Source organism: Nerophis lumbriciformis, linkage group LG15, assembly GCF_033978685.3.
Source record: "Nerophis lumbriciformis linkage group LG15, RoL_Nlum_v2.1, whole genome shotgun sequence".
Taxonomy (NCBI): domain Eukaryota; kingdom Metazoa; phylum Chordata; class Actinopteri; order Syngnathiformes; family Syngnathidae; genus Nerophis; species Nerophis lumbriciformis.
In genome coordinates this window covers 7,950,966-7,972,752 of record NC_084562.2, presented here as the reverse complement: position 1 = coordinate 7,972,752, position 21,787 = coordinate 7,950,966, and the positions used below count along the sequence as shown (strand labels likewise).

The window sequence follows — 21,787 nt, the reverse complement described above, 5'->3', positions numbered from 1 at the left end:
TTGGATGGCAACATATGTTGCTCCAAAACATGTATGTACCTTTCAGCATCAATGGTGCCTTCACAGATGTTCAAGTTACCCATGCCTTGGGCACTAATACACCCCCATACCATCACAGATGCTGGCTTTTGAACTTTGTGCCTATAACAATCCGGATAGTTCTTTTCCTCTTTGGTACAGAGGACACAATGTCCACAGTTTCCAAAAACAATTTGAAATGTGGACTTGTCAGACCACAGAACACTTTTCCACTTTGCATCAGTCCATCTTAGATGAGCTAGGGCCCAGCGAAGCCAGCGGCGTTTCTGGGTGTTGTTGATAAATGGCTTTCGCTTTGCATAGCAGAGTTTTAACTTGCACTTACAGATGTAGCGACAAACTGTAGTTATTGACAGTGTTTTTTTAAGTGTTCCTGAGCCATGTGGTGATATCCTTCACACACTGATGTCGCTGGTTGATGCAGTACCGCCTGAGGGATCGAAGGTCCGTAATATCATCGCTTACGTGCAGTGATTTCTCCAGATTCTCTCAACCTTTTGATGATATTACGGACGGTATATTGTGAAATCCCTAAATTCCTTGCAATAGCTCGTTGAGAAATGTTGTTCTTAAACTGTTTGACAATTTGCTCACACATTAGTTCACAAAGTGGTGGCCCTTGCCCCATCCTTGTTTGTGAATGACTGAGCATTTCATGGAAGCTGTTTTTATACCCAATCATGGCACCCACCTGTTCCCAATTAGCCTGTTCAACCGTGGGATGTTCCAAATAAGTGTTTGATGAGCATTCCTCAACTTTCTCAGTCTTTTTTGCCACTTGTGCCACTTTTTTTGAAACATGTTGCAGGCATCAAATTCCAAATGAGTTAATATTTGCAAAAAATAAAGTTTTCCAGTTCGAACGGTAAGTATCTTGTCTTTGCAGTCTATTCAATTGACTATAGGTTGAAAAGGATTTGCAAATCATTGTATTCTGTTTTTATTTATGATTTACACAACGTGCCAAATTCACTGGTTTTGGGTTTTGTAGATTGATTACATTGTACAAATCACAAAGCTCCAAAATTATATCAAAAATGGTTTTATTGAGGTAAATGGGATGGGAAAAGAACATAATTTGGAGGGTTGACATAGGCCAATTTGACCATTAAGTATAATATTGAGAATCTGAATAATTAACAGTTCATTGAAGTCATAACTTAAGGTCCACACCTTCCCCCGGCACATTTTCAAACCGAAAAGAACACAGACAAAGCCAGAGAGAGTTCTTAGGCTGAGTCTTTATGGAAATATGCATATAAAGTCCAAATCCAAGCAATATCACACTGACCCCATTTCAGGTATAGTAGCATACATCATCCATAGCTTATTACAATGTATAGTTTGACATGAGTTATAATGTTCAATGTCTGCTGCCGTCAAGAGAATACAAAAAAATAGATTTGGTCATTATTTACAAGAAACACGTAATATCTGAACTATCAAAGCTGAGGATTAGACGAGGGTAGAGTTTTTCTGCGATAATTGAAAAACATGCCCTTAAGATGGTGTCAGCATGTAGCATGTTCATACACACGATTACATCTGGACAGCGTATGACACAGAACTTGTATTTAAAGTAAATACAAGACAAGGGGTGGACATATACACATTCACCTGGATTTGATGTGATTACTGGACTGTTACTTGCAGCAGTCAGAGCTGCGACAACTTGACATGCACTTTTTCCTCTCCTTTGAGTTTTTATAGTGCGGGGCTTAAAATCTAGAAGTCTTCACAAACTGGGTTCTTACAAAGAATGAGAAAACAAAATATCTTTTAAAAAGGTTGACCCTTGCCTTGTTTTGTTTTTACAAAAATGTCGTGTCTGCAAAGTCGTTAAAAAGTGGACCGTAAAGAGCATCAAATGCGCTCTCCTGCTGCAGGAAAAGACACTGGGAAGAGATCAAGGATATAGAAATTCAAACCAAACAAATTTTGCCTCAAAAATGACTCAATCGTCATCATCGGGTTCGTCTTCTTCTCCTTCTTCATCCAGTTCCCTTTTTCTCTTCTGACCCCGCTCGTCCTCTATGGTAGAAGAGTAAAGATCAAAAAGATGCCAGGAGAAGCTTCTCATTTTTATCAGAGGAGAAGTGCACTTTTTTTTTTTTAATTTTGCCTACATTTCCCAATCCTTATATGTAAGACAAGAACACATGTGTCTCTTTTTTTAAGCTTTCTAATTTGTAATGTACGGCTAGTATGAGGTGGCTAACAATGCAGCTCAGGGGTGTAATCTATTACGCCCATAAAACCTTTTAAAGAACATTCAGAAATCGCCAACAATACTCCATTTACATGTCATGACCTGCATATTAACCAAGCATTAGCGATATTGTTATTCTAAGTGCTGGCGCAGAGGAACTACTTTTAGTAGCGCAATGATCACAGAGAGGGAACTTTGCTTATACATTAGCATACTAAGCCAGTGAGCTGCTGCATCACCTCTGAGCTGGTGAAAGTTAATTCTAGATTATAAATCATGCCTCTCACTTGTATAGTTGAAGGTCATGGACATAAACCAGGGTGAGTTTGCTAAGTTTAAAAAATTAGCTGGAATTTTTTTATGAAAAACTGCTGTTCTAAATGTGTCCACTGGATGTCACAACAGCAATTCTGTTAGACTTAGACTTCCTTTTTATTGTCATTCAATTTTGAACTTTACAGCACAGATAAGAACAAAATTTCGTTACATAAGCTCATGGTAGTGCAGGATAAAAAAGCAATACGGTGCATATATAAATAAATAAATATATATAAATAATATATAAATATATATATATATATATATATATATATAATTAGTAAATATATATAAATATATATAAATAAATAAATAGATTACTGTACAGATAAATATATTGCACTTTTTCACATGCGTCCACGTGTATGGATGTATGTTATATTGTCTTTTTTATTTTTTTATTTTTTATAGTACAGTCTATAGCGGCCAAACAAGAGATACACAGGGGCTGCGGCTCCCCCCCTTCGACATGAATGACAAGTAAAACGTCCTGTTTTGAACAAATTGTGCTTTGGCAAAAAAGGGAACAGTGGATGCAGAATGCAACTCAACTCTCATGTACGCCTAGGTCATCCGTTTTTCGTTTAGATTAGAAAAATAAAAAACTTTCCCAGTTGTTTAGTTTGATAATAAAAAACAAAACAGAAAACAGATTGTTACACATTATCTGTTATCTGAATGTATTAAAGCTACGGTATCCAAGTTATATTCTTTAACTAAAAAAAATCATTAGCATCATACAGTATATCATAACAGTAATCATTCACGCAAAATGGTACGTCTGCGCCGTATAATTAAGTATTTTAGTAAATAAAACCCCGGAAGACAAAAACATTTGTCAACCCCTCCAGATCCAACTGCAGGATTTAAAGAAAGGGAGGGCTGAGCAGAGGCCATGAAAAAGTCTCTTCAAAAAGCGCATGCACGATGCAAACTTGTGGCTGCTGAACACCCACTTGAAAAGATCGCAATACCTGCGCTTCTTGTTACAGCATATACTGCTTAAACACTACCAAAAAGATGAAATCAGAGGAAGAAAAGAAAGACGCTGTACATATAAATACCCAAAGAAAAGCCAAAATTCAAATAAATATTGGTCCGGCGTATTCAAGATGGAGGGCATTGCAGGCCAGTCTTGGCCTAACTATGGACGTGCAAGTGGATGTTTTCCTTCTATAGACAGGTAATCTAATGTTCCATTTTCCTATATTTTGTGTGTATCCTTTTGCGTGGCAACGTGTGCTACCAATAGTAATTTATTTTCTGCAACAAAATACGAATATGGGGATCCTTTGATGCAATTTCAGACTGTGAACAACCTATCCGTGTGCACGTACGTGCACTTCCAGAGGAAGGGGAGACTGGAAAAGACTATCAGTGAGGTTTGCAGGTGCGCAGAGTGGGCGGCGGGATTTACAGTTTGAATTCTGCCTGGTGACACAAGATTCAAGTACCACAGCTTTAATGTGTTTGAAAATCGAAAATGGGAATTTAAAAAACAAGCGAAAACTATTTTCTCTATTTCCCGACATATGGGTGGATTGCATATGTGCAGTGTCTCTTCTCAGGACCCTCGTCTGTGAGTGACCCGGAACAACAGAAGAAGACGACAACGACAAAGAGCTGTGTCCGTGTCGTCAAAACAATTTTGTCACAGTCAAGAGTTTCCCTTTTATTTTAATGTCCACAGACATTGAAAGTGGCGCATTTGATTGGTTCTCTATCAAGCAGGCAAACCTCACTCTTCTTCTTCTGTTGTTGTTGGTGTTCCGGGTCACTCACAGACGAGGACACGGAAAAGAGACACTGCGCATATGCAATCTACCATATCTCCAAACATTGAACATGGAATACACAAAATAGTTTTCCACTCGCTGTTTATAATTCCCATTTTCGATTTTCAAACACATTATTAATATTGGGATAATTGATAACGATCCATATTCCGTTTTTTTTGTTTTTTTATTATACCAAAAAACAGGGAACAACTTTTCTGTTCCAAACGAAAAGTATATGGCCGTCACGTACAGAAGAGTTGTTATTTTTTTGTTCTCTATTTAGTATTTTTGTTCTATCTCAGATAGGCTGTGATTTGAAGTTCAACCATAGTTGTGTAGATAGACTGAGACAAATTCTAGGTTCATTGTGTCCTTTGTTGTGTTTTGGAAACGGCACCAATTTTTCCCTCAGAATTTTAAACTACCGGTAACCTGTTATTTGTGATATGTACATTTGTATACAATGTGCTTCTTCTATTTTTGGCCAGAGTAAAACAAAGAAAACAATCTGAGGTTGTCTTTATTTTTAAGTTATTGTGCCATGATTTTACCAGTCCGGCCCACGTGGGCTAAACCAAGAAGTTGGTCAACATTCAACTTAGACCTGGAAAGGGCTCGTTTGTGGCCATTTGTTTTTCACCTGCGTGAGGATTATGATTAATTCTTCATCTAAACGGGAAGATATAAAGATCCCATCAGTCGGAATCCCAGTGAGAGCAAACATTGTACAGTAAGTGAATATTTTTTTAAATGTTCGTAGTTTGTATTCCTTGTTTAGCATTTGGCAATAGTGCTAATTGCTGGATCTGCTTATCACTCAGCTTTTTAAAATTTGTAGCTCATTCTCCTAAATTCAGTCTAAAAAATATTAGGTTCTGGATAGTCAGTCGTCATTTGCTCTCATAAAGTCTGCAATTATTAGTAGTTGTTGTTGTTGAAGGAAATAGCATACATTGTGATGAGTCTGTGAAATTTGTATGCTGCTGTATGCTTAAAATGCATAAATATTATATTATGAATGTGCCTGTTACTATATATATATATATACATATATATATATATATATAATATATATATATATATCTATATATATACAGAATGTATATAAAACAGGTTTTTTAGAGCGCTTTATAGGCGGATTAGAGCAAATCTCTATACCTTCATTGTTAGTTGACTTTTTCTAGTGTTTATTGAGGAATTAGAATGCATTAAAAAAGCCATACCTGTGCTTGTCTCACATAAGGATTGTGAATGATAGGCAAAATTCCAAAATGAGTGCAATTCCCCTTGAAGTTAGTCAACTCCACTCACCCTCCTCCTCATCTTCGTCGTCGTCCTCGTCCTCATCGTCGTCATCTTGGTTATTGACATCCACCTTCTTCTCTTCCTCCTGATTATTACAAAGTCATGTCCATGAATTGTTCTTTGACATTTGTACCATTGATTGAAATATACCTCGCAGTACATCGTGACAATCCCTTAATACCTAGGTTCCCAAAAAGCGGGGTATGTCTAAAATCTATATGTCACGATATATGTTGCAGCCTACTGCCATAACGTTATAAATAATTCATTATGTGTGGTATATAAATGATAGAAGCATTTCAAAAAAGTTTACAACAGCTCCTAATTTAGCTGCTGACATATGCAGTAACATATTGCGTCATTTCCGGTTGTATTATTCTACTTGCTATTCACAGGTAATATCTGGTTACTTTATGTTGCACCATGGTTCTTTCTACACTTCTGTTAAAATATAATATGCACATATTCTTCTGTTGTTTGGATACTTAGTTGTAGACGATACTCCAAACTTGGGTATCAATCCAATACCAAGTAGTTACAGGGACAGTATTGGTCATACCTATTCTGATGCTGATAATTTAATGATCTTGAAAAACATAAGCATTTTTGGATAGTGGTGTAACAATATAAATTATATATTAAAATTATTTCCAACTATAGGCTCTGATTTAAACATGGGCAGAGTGTAACTTCACCCTTTTTAATAGGGTCCGTGTAAGTAGAGACCATCCATTTTTTGTTTAGAATTAAAAAAAATTTGTAACACAAACATCTACTTTCCCCGTTTCTTGGTTTAATAATAAAAAACAAAAACCCGAAAGTTATCCATTATCCCTTATATATTGTCTTGCAAATTGTTGTATATTTCCGGATACTGTAGATCACATTTAACGTCTTAATAAGCCCCCAACACACACTTTTAACTATTTCAAACATGACGTACACACACCCCGATGTAAGTTTAAAATGAAACTTCAACAGGTACTAAAATCCCAACGTTGTCAATTGTACTATAAAATTTACAATGCACTGAGGCTGCAGTAAATTAACCGCAAATTGGCGAGGGAACGCAAACACTTTTTCTATAACACATGATTCAAGACTCACCTCTCCGCTAAGGCCCTCCTCTTCATTCTCCTCGTCATCATCTTCTTCGTCGTCTTCCTCATCTTCCGTTGCGCCATCTTCATCACAGTCCTCCTCGTCTAAATCTGTGTGAAACGATTGGTTTTCACATGAATGGTGTACACTCGATATGTTCCCACCAATAAATCAATCAATGTTTATTTATATAGCCCTAAATCACGAGTGTCTCAAAGGGCTGCACAAGCCACAACGACATCCTCGGTTCAGATCCCACATCAGGGCAAGGAAAGGAAGATATTATGTTGCCGATTCCGATCATCCATGAGTGAAATGGGCAAATACCAATACCGATCACATGTATTAAATGTACATTTTTACCACTTTATTTCTAGTGAGTGCTATTGGCAGTTTAACAATACTGACACAATATTTAAACTAGTCCCTTATTCTCTTTTATTACATACAATTGTTTGAGCAAAACCAAGTTACTAGTACACAATAACTAAACAAAAAAACTACCATCTACTACTTATTTAAATCATGTGGTTCAAAGTCCACCTGTGTCCAGGGAAAGAATTTGTAAACAATATGAGTACAACGGATGAAAAAAAATAAATAAATAAAAAAAATAAATAAATAAAAATCAGTTTGAATCCTATCACAGTTTTGAGTCACGGATAGGATAATTTTTTTGGAACAGCGAAAGCAAAAAAACAAGACACAACAAATGTAAATGTGTCCTCTATTTATTCTGTAAAACCCTTTTGTCCATTAAATAATAACATTTAACTCAAAATGTCCTAGAATTCGTCAACATTTTTTTTGTTCATGCTCAAAGACTTTGCATCTCACTGAAGTGAGTGTGCGACAGAATTTAAATAACATGGCTCAATCACATTTACCATACTTCTTTCTGGCTGTGACAATTGTTGTATTATCCTCTCTCTAGATTCTTAATAATCTAATTGTTAAACAGCTTACTTTCTGCTACAACGTCATTACAGCTACACTTGTATATTGTTGTTCTTTTAAGCGAGCTTAGCTTAGCTTTTAGCATGTCAGCTCTTGGCTTTCTCTACGTGTTTAAAAAGTTTGATCATACAACGCCTATACTGGCTCACCTGCACTGGTTTCCTGTGCACTAAAGATGCGACTTTAAGGTTTTACTACTTACGTAAAAAATACTAAACGGTCTAGCTCCATCACATCTTGTCCCGGCCAGAAATCTGCGTTCTAAGAACTCCGGCTTATTAGTGATTCACAGAGCCCCAAAAAAGTCTGCGGGCTATAGAGCGTTTTCTATTCGGGCTCCAGTACTATGGAATGCCCTCCCGGTAACAGTTAGAGATGCTACATCAGTAGAAGCATTTAAGTCCCATCTTAAAACTCATTTGTATACTCGAGCCTTTAAATCAGGGGTCCCCAAACTTTTTGACTCGGAGGACTGCACTCTCACACTATTAACTAGATCCACTGAACATCCATTGCACCGGTCGCCCACATCTGCAGTCCCCTCCAAGGTTTCTCATTGTATCCCATTGGGTTGAGTTTTTTCTTGTCCTGATGTGGACTCTGAGCCGAGGATGTCGTTGTGGCTTGTGCAGCCCTTTGAGACACTTGTGATTAAGGGCTGTATAAGTAAACTTTGATTGATTGATTGATTAACATGTTTAGCCTAGTAGTCCAGTGATAATAAATAATACGGTACATGATAACGATACTTAAGAAAATAAGAAATGAAATTTATTTTCCGTAATGGAGGTGAACATCATTAGTTTAAGAGAGTGGCTCCACGCTGTGTATGAAGATACATAAGTGAAGTGAAGTGAATTATATTTATATAGCGCTTTTTCTCCAGTGACTCAAAGCGCTTTACATAGTGAAACCCAATATCTAAGTTACATTTAAACCAGTGTGGGTGGCACTGGGAGCAGGTGGGTAAAGTGTCTTGCCCAAGGACACAACTGCAGTGACTAGGGTGGCAGAAGCTGGGATCTAACCTGGAACCCTCAAGTTGCTGGCACGGCCACTGTATCAACCGAGCTATACCGCCCCAATAATAATAATAATTAGCTGCAAACAGCCTGTCAGCCGGAGAGAATCTGCGTTTGTGATCTGCAATTTTTTTTGTGGAGGGGCTGGGATTTGCCTATCGTTCGCAATCCTTACGAGAGACAAGCAGACAAACGTTTTTTTTTTCCATTCTACATGTACATATCGGCTCGTTCTCTGTAGCTAGCAATGCAGCTAATGGGAGCAATCAATTCTACCTCGGAATCACTTTTAAGAAGAATTCAAAACCCGTCAAAAATACTTTTACATTCCGTAACCTGTATAATAACCAAACTGTGGCAACATTGTTATTGTAAGAGCGAACATTAAGGATCTTAATATCGTGCTACGATATTAACCGTAAAAGCCAACTACGGCAAGAGATAAGCTAGCTTCTACGTCAGCACGAAACGCGTTTGAGTTTGTAATGCACAACACACTGTGATAGGACACCAATCTATACTGACTGAAAAACATGAACAATTATATTACAGTTATCTGTTCAGTATTAGCCCACATTTCATGGTTTGTTTGTACACAGCTAACCAGACATGATACAGGCATGACGTGCTGCATGCATCATGTTTAAAATCAAGTGTGACTCACTTGATAGATAGTTGTGCGTTTGGTCCAGCTGGCCGGGGACGTTTTTTACAGTTTTATTTGGGTAAGCACTATTTATGTCGAAATAACTTGGCTTCAAATTCCACATTTTGCAGCTTCACCTCACTTTCACTTCACTCTCTCCAACGTCTCACTCTTCCATCGTGCTCGCTTCTAGAAGCAGTAGTTCATCTTTCATGTATTCAGATTCTAAAATATAAGGTTGTGAATCCTCATTTGTTTGTTACCGAGTCAGCCATGATTAGAAGACACGCACGTCTTTGTTTCTGGAAATAAGAACACACAATGGTTGCCACAAATTGTACATGCGCTACTATGGAAACAGAAAAAATGTGCAGAGGAATTGGCTCCGGCAATGATTAAAATGATCAAAATACGGTAAATATTGAACATAATACCTATTGTTATGAACGTGTCTGTTACTACATTATATATAGACTTGCAGTGTGTATATAAAACTATAATATATAAATGGAGGGTTTTGAAGTTGTTTTAGAGGGCTTTGAATGCTAAAGTTAAAAAAGTTAAAGTACCAATGATTGTCACACACACACTAGGTGTGGCGAAATTACCCTCTGCAGTTGACCCATCACCCGTGATCACCCCCTGGGAGGTGAGGGGAGCAGTGAGCAGCAGCAGTTGCCGCGCTCGGGAATCATTTTGGTGATTTAACCCCCAATTCCAACCCCTGATGCCAAGTGTCAAGCAGGGAGGTAATGGGTCCCATTTTTATAGTCTTTGGTATGACTCGGCCGGGGTTTGAACTCACGACCTACTGATCTTAGGGCAGACGCTCTAACCACAAGGCCATTGAGCAGGTGGCCTACAACAGTGACTTTCATTAGCCGCATTTTCCAAGTGTTAATTATCATCTTTAAACCCCCCCCCAAAAGACATGTGTTCTTGTCTCTCATAATGATTGTGGAAGAGAGGCAAAATCCCCCAAAATGTGCAGTTCCCCTTTAAAAAGCATTAATCGGCACGAAAATCGCCACATCCGTTGTGGTGTATACATAAAAATAATGGATGCAATCATCAGAATTAATGTAAGAATGTATGAAAAATCCAAGTTGCAGTTTAACCTGAAAGGTGTCAAACTTACCATCCTCATCTTCGTCATCATATTCCCAGCCTTCGGAGTAAAACTCGGTGTCCGAATCCGGTGCCTCTTTGTCGTTTTTGTCGTATCCGTCCAAATACATGAGATGTGGTATCAGCTTGAAAACACTTTCTCTGTAGTCGCTCAGGTTTGTTACTTCACAGTTCCAGAAGTCGAGGCTTTTCAGGGTCCTCAGTTCCTTCTGTCAGAAGAAAGACTTATGACCAATCACTTTATATACTGTATACATGCACTGATTCCCATAGATGTATTTATAAAAGACAGAAAGTAGGGATTGGTAATAATGGCATAAAAATTTATTTTGTACGACCATATACATTATTGTCGCCTCCTTTTTTGGTATATAAATAACAGAAGCATTTCAAAATGGGTTAAAGGGTTCCTAATTTAGCTAGTGATGTATGCATTAACTAAAGGTGGGGGAAATAATCAACCGGCTGTCGTTGGACCTTATGTCTTTGCGCAGTCTGCATTACCATGCGACGGGTGGCGGGTGATTATCGATTAGTAAACGTCAATAATCAATAATTTTTGTATTTATCGTAAACAAAGTAATGAGTTCTAAAATTTGGCTGACTGCAGCGAGCCACAAACACCAAGTGATCTGACCAACTCCTTTATATTAGGGCACTACTTCAGGTTTTGCACACACTTCCATTCCAATAGTAGAATTAATTTAACTGTTTCCTATTTTATTTTTTAAAGTTCCAAGTGATAAACGCTTATTTAGTGAAACGAAAAGAAATGTAAAACTGCATTAATATATATATAAATTATAGAAGCATCAATAATCGTTTTTTAATTGATTTGTAGTACCTGAATTGTGAAGTGCCCAAATATTGCCACATCTAGCAGTAACATATTGCATCATTTCCTGTTATTATTTTGTCACAACTATTATTAATCTACTTTCTAATTTACTGTTAATATCTGGTAACTTTCTGTTGGAGCATGTTCCAACTAGACTTCTGTTAAAATGTAACAAGCACTTATTCATCTGTTTTTTGGAAACTTTATATTAGTTTTGGGCGATACTACCCACATTTGTAGTAGTTACAGGGGCAGTATTGTTCATATCAATGCTGATACGGATATTTCAAATTTCCAATACCATTGAATCATTACATTTTTGATCACAATTATAAATCAGACAAAAACACAAGATGGCAGTGCAACAATACAAAATAAATATTACAATTTATTTAAAGTATTCTCTCATATTAGATACAATATGTTGAGCAAAATAAAGCCAACGGTGCAAAAATAACTAAACATAAGGAGAAACTTCCATTGGCTCTTATTTTTCCATTAAAAGGGAACTTATGCAAAACCAACTTTTCTCATTTACTGGTACCTGCTTTTGTGTATTTGTGATTGGCCCAAAATTTAGAAATCAAACCAGGGAGGCATTGCAGGGATATTTATGAAATAATCTTGCCTTCCGTCATACTTCCTTTCAAATGAGTCGTTTAAAATTTGCGGATATCACCATACATGGTAGAAATTCACCGGAAGATCTTTGCGCAAGTCTGACACTAAGCCATAAGCGCCTTCTTTTTCCCTATCCTCTTGTTAAGGGGCAGATTGGCTCGTACATGCACATGCATCCTCCGCTGTTACCATAGCGTATAGTTCTAACGTATATCTGTCAGTAGACTCCATATGGAAGCGCTGTAAACTACAACATGATAGACCGGGCGAAGACGCAGTCGAAATGGAGGCATGTAAATAAGACCGCCCACAAAACGGTGCATCCTGAAAAGACAGTCAGAAAATGGCTTGAAGATGGTCTGTAAGACACAATTATTGCAAAATGTTGACCAAAGAACCACCATAACATGTTATGTCGACATCAAGGAAGTGTTTTAAATGTAGAAAAAAATAATAATACTAGATCCCTTTCTAGTCCTCCTGTGTCCAGCAATTTACTTCCTGAGTTTGTAAACAACAATAAAAAACACAAAAACTAGGGGTGTAACGGTACACAAATATTTCGGTTCGGTATGTACCTTGGTTTAGAGGTCACGGTTCGGTTAATTTTCGGTACAGTAAGAAAACGACAAAATATAAATTTTTGGGGTTATTTATTTACCAAATTTGCTAAATCTTCCACCAAAAATATTTTTCTTAGTGGAATATTTTATGTGAAGTAATCCGAACCTTGGATAGGTCAATAATTCATTATAACATTGATTATGATTCAATATTATGTTTTGAGCAATGACAGTTTGAAAGAAAAAAAACAGCTTTGTTTTATTAGTCAACATTGCAACTTTTTCCAAATTACATTTAACCTTTAAGCTTTTTTATTTAACTTTTGTTATGTTTTTGTTTATTTTAATAGTATTTTTAGAATGTGCCGTGGGCCTTTAAAACATTAGCTGTGGGCCGCAAATGGCCTCCGGGGCACACTTTTGACACCTCTGCTATAGATAATAAAAAATTAAATCTGATAAATCTATGGATAAAAAGCAGAGCCTGGCGACGCATGCGCGTTTATCATAACTCTCTCGCTCTCTCTGTCTCTGCCCCTCCCTCACGAATGCTGCTGCGCGCACAATTTGTTTTGTTTTTAACCCCTTCTTAACCCTGAACGTACATTGATAATACACGCAACCCTAACTCAAAATGCCGGACATTCGAGGCATTTAAGAAACTCCGCCCTGACAGCTCCGCAAAAGAGGACATGTCCGGTGAAAAGAGGACGTATGGTCAGTCTATCGTAGCCCGTTAGCTCCTAGCATGCCGTGTGTTGTGCTTTGGTGTGCATTGTTTACACAACGTGTGTCACGCTACTTAATATGTCCGTGTGGAAACTTGTTAGGTACACCTCCGAACCGAACCAACACCCCCGTACCGAAACGGTTCAATACAAATACACGTACTGTTACACCCCTAACAAAAACTATTTTGTGATAATGAAAAAATATTTCTAATCACTGTAGTATTGACCATATACTGATAATATACTTGGTATTGTTACAGTTGATATATCTGTATAGATCCGCACACCTTTAATTACAATTTACATTCATGAGCTGTAGCTTGCGATTAGCATATCCTCTTCCAGTGTGTACTCTGGCATGTTTATATATTCTTCATGCTCCAGTGAAAATTATATTTGTATGAAACATTTATTTTCCGCCATGGATTAGTGACTTATAGGCAACTTTGGACTGTGGAGGGACATCAGCTGCCAGCGAGAAAGCTACATTGCATTGACGACGTGGTTGTTCGCTTCACACTGTCAAATTGGCAGGACACAGCCAGAATGTGTCATCAATATGCATTATCACAATAGTATTGAAAGCTCTATCGTGGGCCCAAATTCATGTAGTTTACACTGTGAATCGTCGACAGTATATTGCGTAACCCTGCTGTAAAAAAATAATGGCAGAGCGTGACAGTTACAGAGGTGTGGCTTTTCCGTGATGTGCATGTGTTAATCACACAAAATGAAATTAGTTACCACTGTTAACACACTATTTTTAGAGCCAAAAATATACACTTGAATAATTACATGCTCATGCGCCATGGCCAATTATGCAAATTAGAGGATGACGCCATCATCCAGCCTATTCCAGCCAGTTTAAGGGGAAAGGTGAATTACCCCTGGATTAGAGCAGCGAATTTATCTAAAGTCAATTGTACACAAGTCAGCTAGGTGCACCACTACAAAATGTCTCAACATCATACAGTGTAACATCGATTTACGAACGCCGGTATTTGCGACCTTTTCGGTTTACGAACGTTTACATCGCGCCAAATATGCCTGTGTGCAAACCATGTCTCGGCGTATGAACGCTATATTCATTCATTTTGCATGCCGCTTGAAGCCATCGGTGGCTGCCATTTTGATGACATCACTTCCTGTACACGTGGGCACAGACATTTTGAAAAAGTGGGGCCCCCTACATCACATACGGTTTACACTCTGTACACACAGGCATGGCCATTTTTAAGATTTTCGAGGGTGAGCGGCACTTCTGACTTGTTTTTTTTTTCCACAATTGTCGTACCTTGTGCCTGTCTTAGAGATCACTTTGTGTGATCAGAAACGCTTTAAATGTGTCCAAACGCTCAGTCTCGCAGTATAGCTTCAGGTTTCTAGGCAACTGATTTGAGCTAACACTTTTAGCTAGTTGGCCCGCGGCTTGTGGCCCCTTCAGTTCAGGGATTTTATCAGCGAAGGTGGATTTGTTACGCAGCAAGTCTTTAATTGTGATGAGACCGAAAAAAATGCCACAGCGGACCTTTATTACATCGAAGGAGAAGGCACTACCGGCTCACAAGCTGATGAAGGATCACCTCACATTGCTAGTTTGTGCTAACGCTAGGGGTCACTATGCAAAGGCACTGCTCTTTTAACACTCCGAAACTCCCAGAGTGTTTAACAATGCCACAAGTATTTGCAGACACAAGGTAAAAAGGTTTTCCTTTTTTTGTTTTTTGAGCGCACAAACAAGACTTGTGTGTTGACATTTAAGCTTGCTGTAATGTTGTTTGGATAAAAAAGAGATTATTGAGCCATTAACCCCTCAATATGTTGGTTTAAAATTAGAGATGTCCGATAATAGCTTTTTTGCCAATATCCGATATTCCGATATTGTCCAACTCTTAATTACCGATTCCGATATCAACCGATACCAATATATACGGTCGTGGAATTAACACATTATTATGCCTAATTTTTTTGTGATGCCCTGCTCGATGCATTAAACAATGTAACAAGGTTTTCCAAAATAAGAGAACAACTTCAACTCAAATTATGGAAAAAAAGTGCCAACATGGCGCTGCCATATTTATTATTGAAGTCACAAAGTGCATTATTTTTTTTAACATGCCTCAAAACAGCAGCTTGGAATTTGGGATATGCTCTCCCCGAGATAATACTGATACCCACTACAACTATGGGAAATACTATACTTTGACTTTCACAAAGTCTAAGTCTAAGTCTAAAAAAGTGCATTGTTCATTTTTTTTAAACATGCCTCAAAACAACAGCTACAAAAACAATGAAGGCACACAGCTTCAGTCCAGAGTATACTAGAGTAATAAAATAAACAATAACAAAGTCCTCATTTAGTGCAAGACTGCCTGGCATACTGTATAACAGGAAATTATAAACTGGGCTCAATGTGCCCTGCTCTAACGTATTTGTATGAGTAACACAAATGTGCTGCAAGCTAGTGGTGAGTGCATGAAGTGGCCTAGCAGTCAGCCAGAGCTTCTGAAATGCTGCGTTGAGACAGGGCATCTCCGTTCACTGCAAGCTGCAAAGTGTGCGCCATGCAGGGCAGACTATCCACACCAAACTCCACCGTCATGCGTTGTCCCTGACCACAACGTGAGCTTTCGTCTCGGGGTGGTTTTTGTTGTATTTTTTCGCGGCGGAGTCTTTAAGCGACAACAGTGTGGCGCTACTTTTTTTCGGTGTTTCCTTTTCGTCCATCTTCCGCTTGTATTCATCGTGTATCTCCTTATGATTCTTGAAGAGGTAGGAGATCAAATTGCTCGTACTAAAGGAAGACGTCTTGGTTCCTCCTTGCATAACCAACTTTTTGCAGTCATTGCAAATTGCCAGTTTTTTATCCGTCAGACACACTTTAAAATAATCCCAAACCATAGACATGGTGTCGTTAGTCAGTCATCGAGCGAGGTTGCTTGTTAGCCACGGCTACAGCACCGGCAACAACACACTCGAGTTGTTGTTATGCTGCGCTCGCGGCCGTTTGATGAGGTCATCAAGCGTCGCCAGTAAACCTCTCATGCTCCAGTCGTCAACTCCTGTGTTGTGTGTGGGAGAGGGGAGAGGGGAGGGGCTGCTGACTGGGTTTATAGCAGTGTTTTACCGGATATGTACCGCTCCGTACAACGGCGTTTTAAAAAGTAATGAATTTTACTTTTTGAAACTGATACCGATAATTTCCGATATCACATTTTAAAGCATTTATCGGCCGATAATATCGACAGGCCGATATTATCGGACATCTCTATTTAAAATATATATGTACAGTATACTGTACACAAAAAAATCTTCAAAATGTGCAGTTTTACAAAAATAGGGACTTTGTTGTCGAGGCAAGAACTATTTATGTTTACACTGTTTTTTATGGGGAACTCTGCTTCACTATACAAACTTTTTGGTCTGCAAACAATGTTCAAGAACCAAATAAGTTTGTATATCGAGGTTCCACTGCACTAAATACTCCATAACCACAAACACATTACAACTTCAACTGTGTTTTATGGGTGACAAAGCACATTTACAGTTGCAGTGCTTTTTGAATAGACGTGTATTGAGCCAAGGCAAAATATTTTACAGGTGTATACACAGTGTAGGAGCCTAAATGCTGTTTAAGTTAATTTACATTTTAAGGAAGGTGTTTTTTGTTCATTCAGCCAAAATGGGACTATTTACTTTATTTGCATGCTTAGAATAATCATAAGGTACACTTTATTTGTAATTATTACATTTGTCTAAATAATTTGATGAGGTAACTGTTTGATTGTATATATGGCGGAAGGATCTGTGTGGTAGGTTGGTTTTTGGACACAGTGCATTATGGGCAATGGCAGTCAGGTGTGGGGGAGTTGAGCCACAGTTTTTTGACCTCACTCTTACTTTTTCTAACTCTTTTTTACTGTAACAAACTCGCTTCATTTTGCCATTCATTTGTTCCCACGTCGTTATTGTTTTACGTTTTTGAATGATTGAGTTCACAAGTAAACGATACAAAACAAAGAGGAGCGTCTGGAGTTTTGTTTGTTGTTGCCGCAGCAAGCGGAGCAGGAGAAAGTAGAGAGTGTCAAACTAAGGCTTCATTAGGAATCTACACACAGGTTAATTATTTTTGCTATCTAGTGGAAGAGCATTTAATTGTCACTATGCTGTACTAAAAAATCTAAACAAAATGTTTTTTTTCCATTGTAAACAAATAATTTTCGGACCAATTAAGGTAAACTGGATATTTTCCTGCAGCATAGCTGGTCTCTCACAGCTCAACATGCATAACAAATTATGTTTAAAAACGAATGAGTGCAAACAGTAACAATAACAACCATTCGGCTGCATGTTTCAGCCATGTTAAAGTCACAACTCACCAATGGTTCAATGGAGCTGATGTCTTTTATCTTGTTGGCACTGAGGTTAAGATGTGTGAGATTGGGGCATTTCTCTGCCAACACTTCCAACCCTCCGGAGATCATATTTTCGCTGAGTTCAAGCTGGGGATAATGTAAGCAATCAAAACATGCGCACACCCTCTCACAGCATTGGTGTAACCAGGAGAAAAGCAAACCTTCTTGAGTTTTTTGAGCTTGGGAAAGTGGGCCACTGTCGTCAATCCAACCCTGATTGTGCTCAGCAATTCCAGCTCCTCAAATTCATCCGTTAGACCTTCGATTTTGCCTTCATTGGAGAGACAATAATCCAGCACAAGTTTTTTCACCTAAAGAGGAGACAAATTAAAATTGTGTCAAGTGTTTTTTGGAGCGCTATTGCTCAAGCAAGCACAAGGCGAACATGCAAACGCCACACGCAAATGTTTTAACGACGATTCCCTCCCGGTTCTCCTGACTGTAAGCCTGGCGTGGTAATGCGAACTCCTACATTTTGTGAACAAACAGCGAAGCAAAGACAGGACGCTTCTGCTTAGTGTGGTAGAATACAGGTTGATGCTGCAATGCTTTTATTTAGCATTGAACAGGGAGTCACTGTGCACACGTTTTGCTGTTAAACAACCTATTCAACTCATATTATTAGTGGTTTGTTTTTGAAGCAAATATAATGATGCATGGTTGGTTATGGTTTAAATTCATAACCAACGACTGTTTATAGTCAATATCGAGTTTCATTTTTTAATGATTTCTGCTGGTGGTGTGCCTTTGGATTTTTTCAATGAAAAAAATGTGCCTTGGCTCAAAAAAGGTTGAAAAACACTGCTCTACAGGGTGCAATTCTAGTTGTTTGTATGTCACATGACCTTACAAACTGCTGTTTGTAAGTTGGGCAGATGGATATTCACATGGGTGATGCACCCTTGAGCATAACAACCAACCAGCTAAGAGAACCGGAACTTTAAAAAAAAACGGACAGCAGTCATTTCGTTCCGACACGATATTTGTAATTTTGCATTATATAAATCTCACCTTTATTTGCTTGCTCTGGAATGGAGTCACATTCGCCCGAGAAATTCGAAGAGAAAGAGGGACCCCTGTTTCTCTTCGATTTTCTCGGGCGTTGTTGTGGTCGTTTGTGATATGAAATGTTCATATTGTTACATCCCTAGTGTATAGTTTTAGTGACATTCTTGTGTTTGTGTGCAGTGAGATTTTTTAACAGTCTGGAGCCATTTGATTGTAATCATCCTCAAAGCCAGGCATAAAAGTCCTTAGGTTTTTGAAAGGTGTAAAAACAAGTTGCATTTTTTTTTCTTCTACTTTTTGCTCATAACAACTTCAGTCACAAACAAATCACCAAAACGATTCCCGAGCGCGGCCACCGCTGCTGCTCACAGCTCCCCTCACCTTCCAGGGGGTGGAACAAGGGGATGGGTCAAATGCAGAGAGTAATTTCACCACACTTAGTGTGTGTGTGTGTGTGTGTGTGTGTGTGTGTGTGACTACCAGTTTTTTGTTGATTGATTGATTGAAACTTTTTATTAGTAGATTGCACAGTACAGTACATATTCCGTACAACTGACCACTAAATGGTAACACCCGAATAAGTTTTTCAACTTGTTTAAGTCGTGGTCCACGTTAATCAATTCATGGTACAAATATATACTATCAGCATAATACAGTCATCACACAAGTTATTAGAGTATATACATTGAATTATTTACATTACTTACAATCCGGGGGGTGGGGGTTAGGTTTGGTTGATATCAGCACTTCAGTCATCAACAATTATATCATCTGAGAAATGGACATTGAAACAGTGTAGGTCTGACTTGGTAGGGTATGTACAGCGAGCAGTGAACATAGTGAGCTCAGAAAGCATAAGAACAAGTATATACATTTGATTATTTACAATCCGGGGAGATGGGATGTGGTGGGGGGAGGGTCTTAGTCTAGGGTTGTAGTTGCCTGGAGGTGTTCTTTTAGTGCGGTGTTGAAGGAGGATAGAGATGCACTTTCTTTTACACCTGTTGGGAGTGCATTCCATATTGATGTGGCATAGGAGGAGAATGAGTTAAGTGAGTGGTACTTTAACTTTAAACAAAAATATTAAAACATGTTTATTTTTTACCCTTTTTGAAGGGTTAAAAAAATAAAAAAACATTGTTGCATCATCAATAGGGCACAGGATTGACAGAGATTTTAGCAAAAAAAGTACAAAAATAAAATATCAATTTAAAGACATTAGTAAATCTAACATGAAAAAAGTAATTTTCTGAACAAAGCCTAATAAAAGGTTGAGAAACACTGCCCAATACTACATGGTGCAATTCTACTTTATTTGTATATCGCGTGACCTTACAAATTGCTGTTTGTGAGTTAGGCGGATGGATATTCACATGAGTGATGCGCCCTTGAGCATCACAACCAACCAGCTATGAGAACCGGAACTTTAAAAAAAAAAAAAAAAAAAAAAATAGACCTGCATATCATTACTACGCGGACAGCAGTCATTTCGTTCCGACGCCAGATTTGTCATTTTATATATATATAAATCTCACCTTTATTTGCTTGCTCGGGAGACAACTGGGTTATTACAGCGATAAAAGACATGCTTGTGAGCGACGCGCAGAGCCACATTCGCCCGAGAGAATCGGAGAGAAAGATGGGTCATTTGTGAGTAGGAAGGGAAGATAACGCCGATTAGTAATCTTTCTTTCTTCTTTCACGACGAATCGACAAAGACAGGGTCGATATGCTTCTATTTTAATATGTTTTATATGTATATATATCTGTCGTCGTTTGTGTCGAAACAACGCGGCGTTCGAAGTGCCTTTGCATGGCATTAAAATGGCGGCGGGTCCTGGCTGAAAATAAACAGCACGCGCCGCCTTTCGCTGTTTTGCAATGGCTGATGTTACGTATTTTTTTAAAAATACCAAAACGTACACGGAGGACACCCGCCTGTTAGTACCGATATAGGACGATAATGTGTACTGATAATGTCGCTGTTTCGACGGTGCGAGTGCTAAGTTACACGATGTTTACCGTCACAAGTAGCCCCAAAACAGGACTATGGAGGTGTCGGGTGGTGCTAGCCAGAGGGCACTTTAAGTTAATACGCAATATGGACTCTCGCAGAAAAGACACAAAAAGTTACTAATATGGCTTCTCATGCTGCTCGCCTTGTTTGTACGGCGGTGCTCCACACTTTTAAATAGTCCCTTATGACCGGCGCACCTGTCACTTGTCAACGTGTTCGCGTCGATGTAAGCAGACGTCGGCATCACCCTCACACTTGACAAACTTTGGACCTCCACTACGACCAAGGTAACACAAGAACGTTGTCCCCCCCCCTCCCTCATTCGGGTGAGACTCGGATGTTAACTTACGTCTTTCGGTGTGCGGTTCCGCAGTTCTAGAAGGATTCTCTTCTTCATCTCCATCCTGGATCAGGGCGCCCCTTTGACACACACTTGGAATAATTAGCGCTAAAAAAGCTCCCTGGCACCTCCAGAGCGAGGCTGCTGCGCTTCATTCAAACTTGATCCGCGAAAGTGGGCGGGAGCGCGGGGTTTGGATTGTCGTCACTGCCGACCAATGAGAGGCGTCGACTCTTGCGGGCGCTGAGCGACGCGCGTACGAGCCAATGACGTGGCCGCTATAAAACTGGGTGGGGTGTTTGTTGACACTGAAACGATAGCCCAAGTGACAATGGAATGCTTCTTTTAAAAAGGGTGACTTGCTGTCTGCAAAGTGATAAGTCCAGGCTTATACGAGAGCGTATATTTATTTACAGAACAATTTCAAAGTTTTCACCAGCCACGTATGTGTTGATACTGCAAATGTGTCTGTCTGATACCAAGTAAGTATCGATCCAGTATTGCGGATGCCTCTTACCTGGGAAATTATTCATAAAATATGTTAATCTTAAAATACTGAGCAAAAGTTTTGGCCAAACAAAAAACAGTCAACGCACTTATTTGTAAACAATTAGATGTGAACCGCCAAAAGCTGGAAGTAATATGAGTCAATAAAATATTTTCGCGCAGTGGGAGAGTGGCCGTGCGCAACCTGAGGGTCCCTGGTTCAATCCCCACCTAGTACCAACCTCGTCATGTCCGTTGTGTCCTG

The 21,787-nt window shown here is 38.8% G+C and overlaps 1 protein-coding gene across 1 annotated transcript; it reads right to left on the bottom strand.

Annotated features, from left to right (window-relative positions):
* Positions 1-1,065: 1,065 nt before the first annotated feature.
* Positions 1,066-21,229, bottom strand: anp32a (acidic (leucine-rich) nuclear phosphoprotein 32 family, member A). Its single transcript, XM_061974551.2, has 7 exons — positions 21,046-21,229; positions 17,833-17,982; positions 17,636-17,758; positions 10,514-10,712; positions 6,757-6,860; positions 5,656-5,734; positions 1,066-2,070 (listed from the first exon to the last, which is right to left on the bottom strand). Exons 1-7 carry the CDS (start codon positions 21,097-21,099, stop codon positions 1,994-1,996), a joined length of 786 nt encoding a protein of 261 aa, XP_061830535.2. The 5' UTR covers positions 21,100-21,229; the 3' UTR covers positions 1,066-1,993.
* Positions 21,230-21,787: the final 558 nt, after the last annotated feature.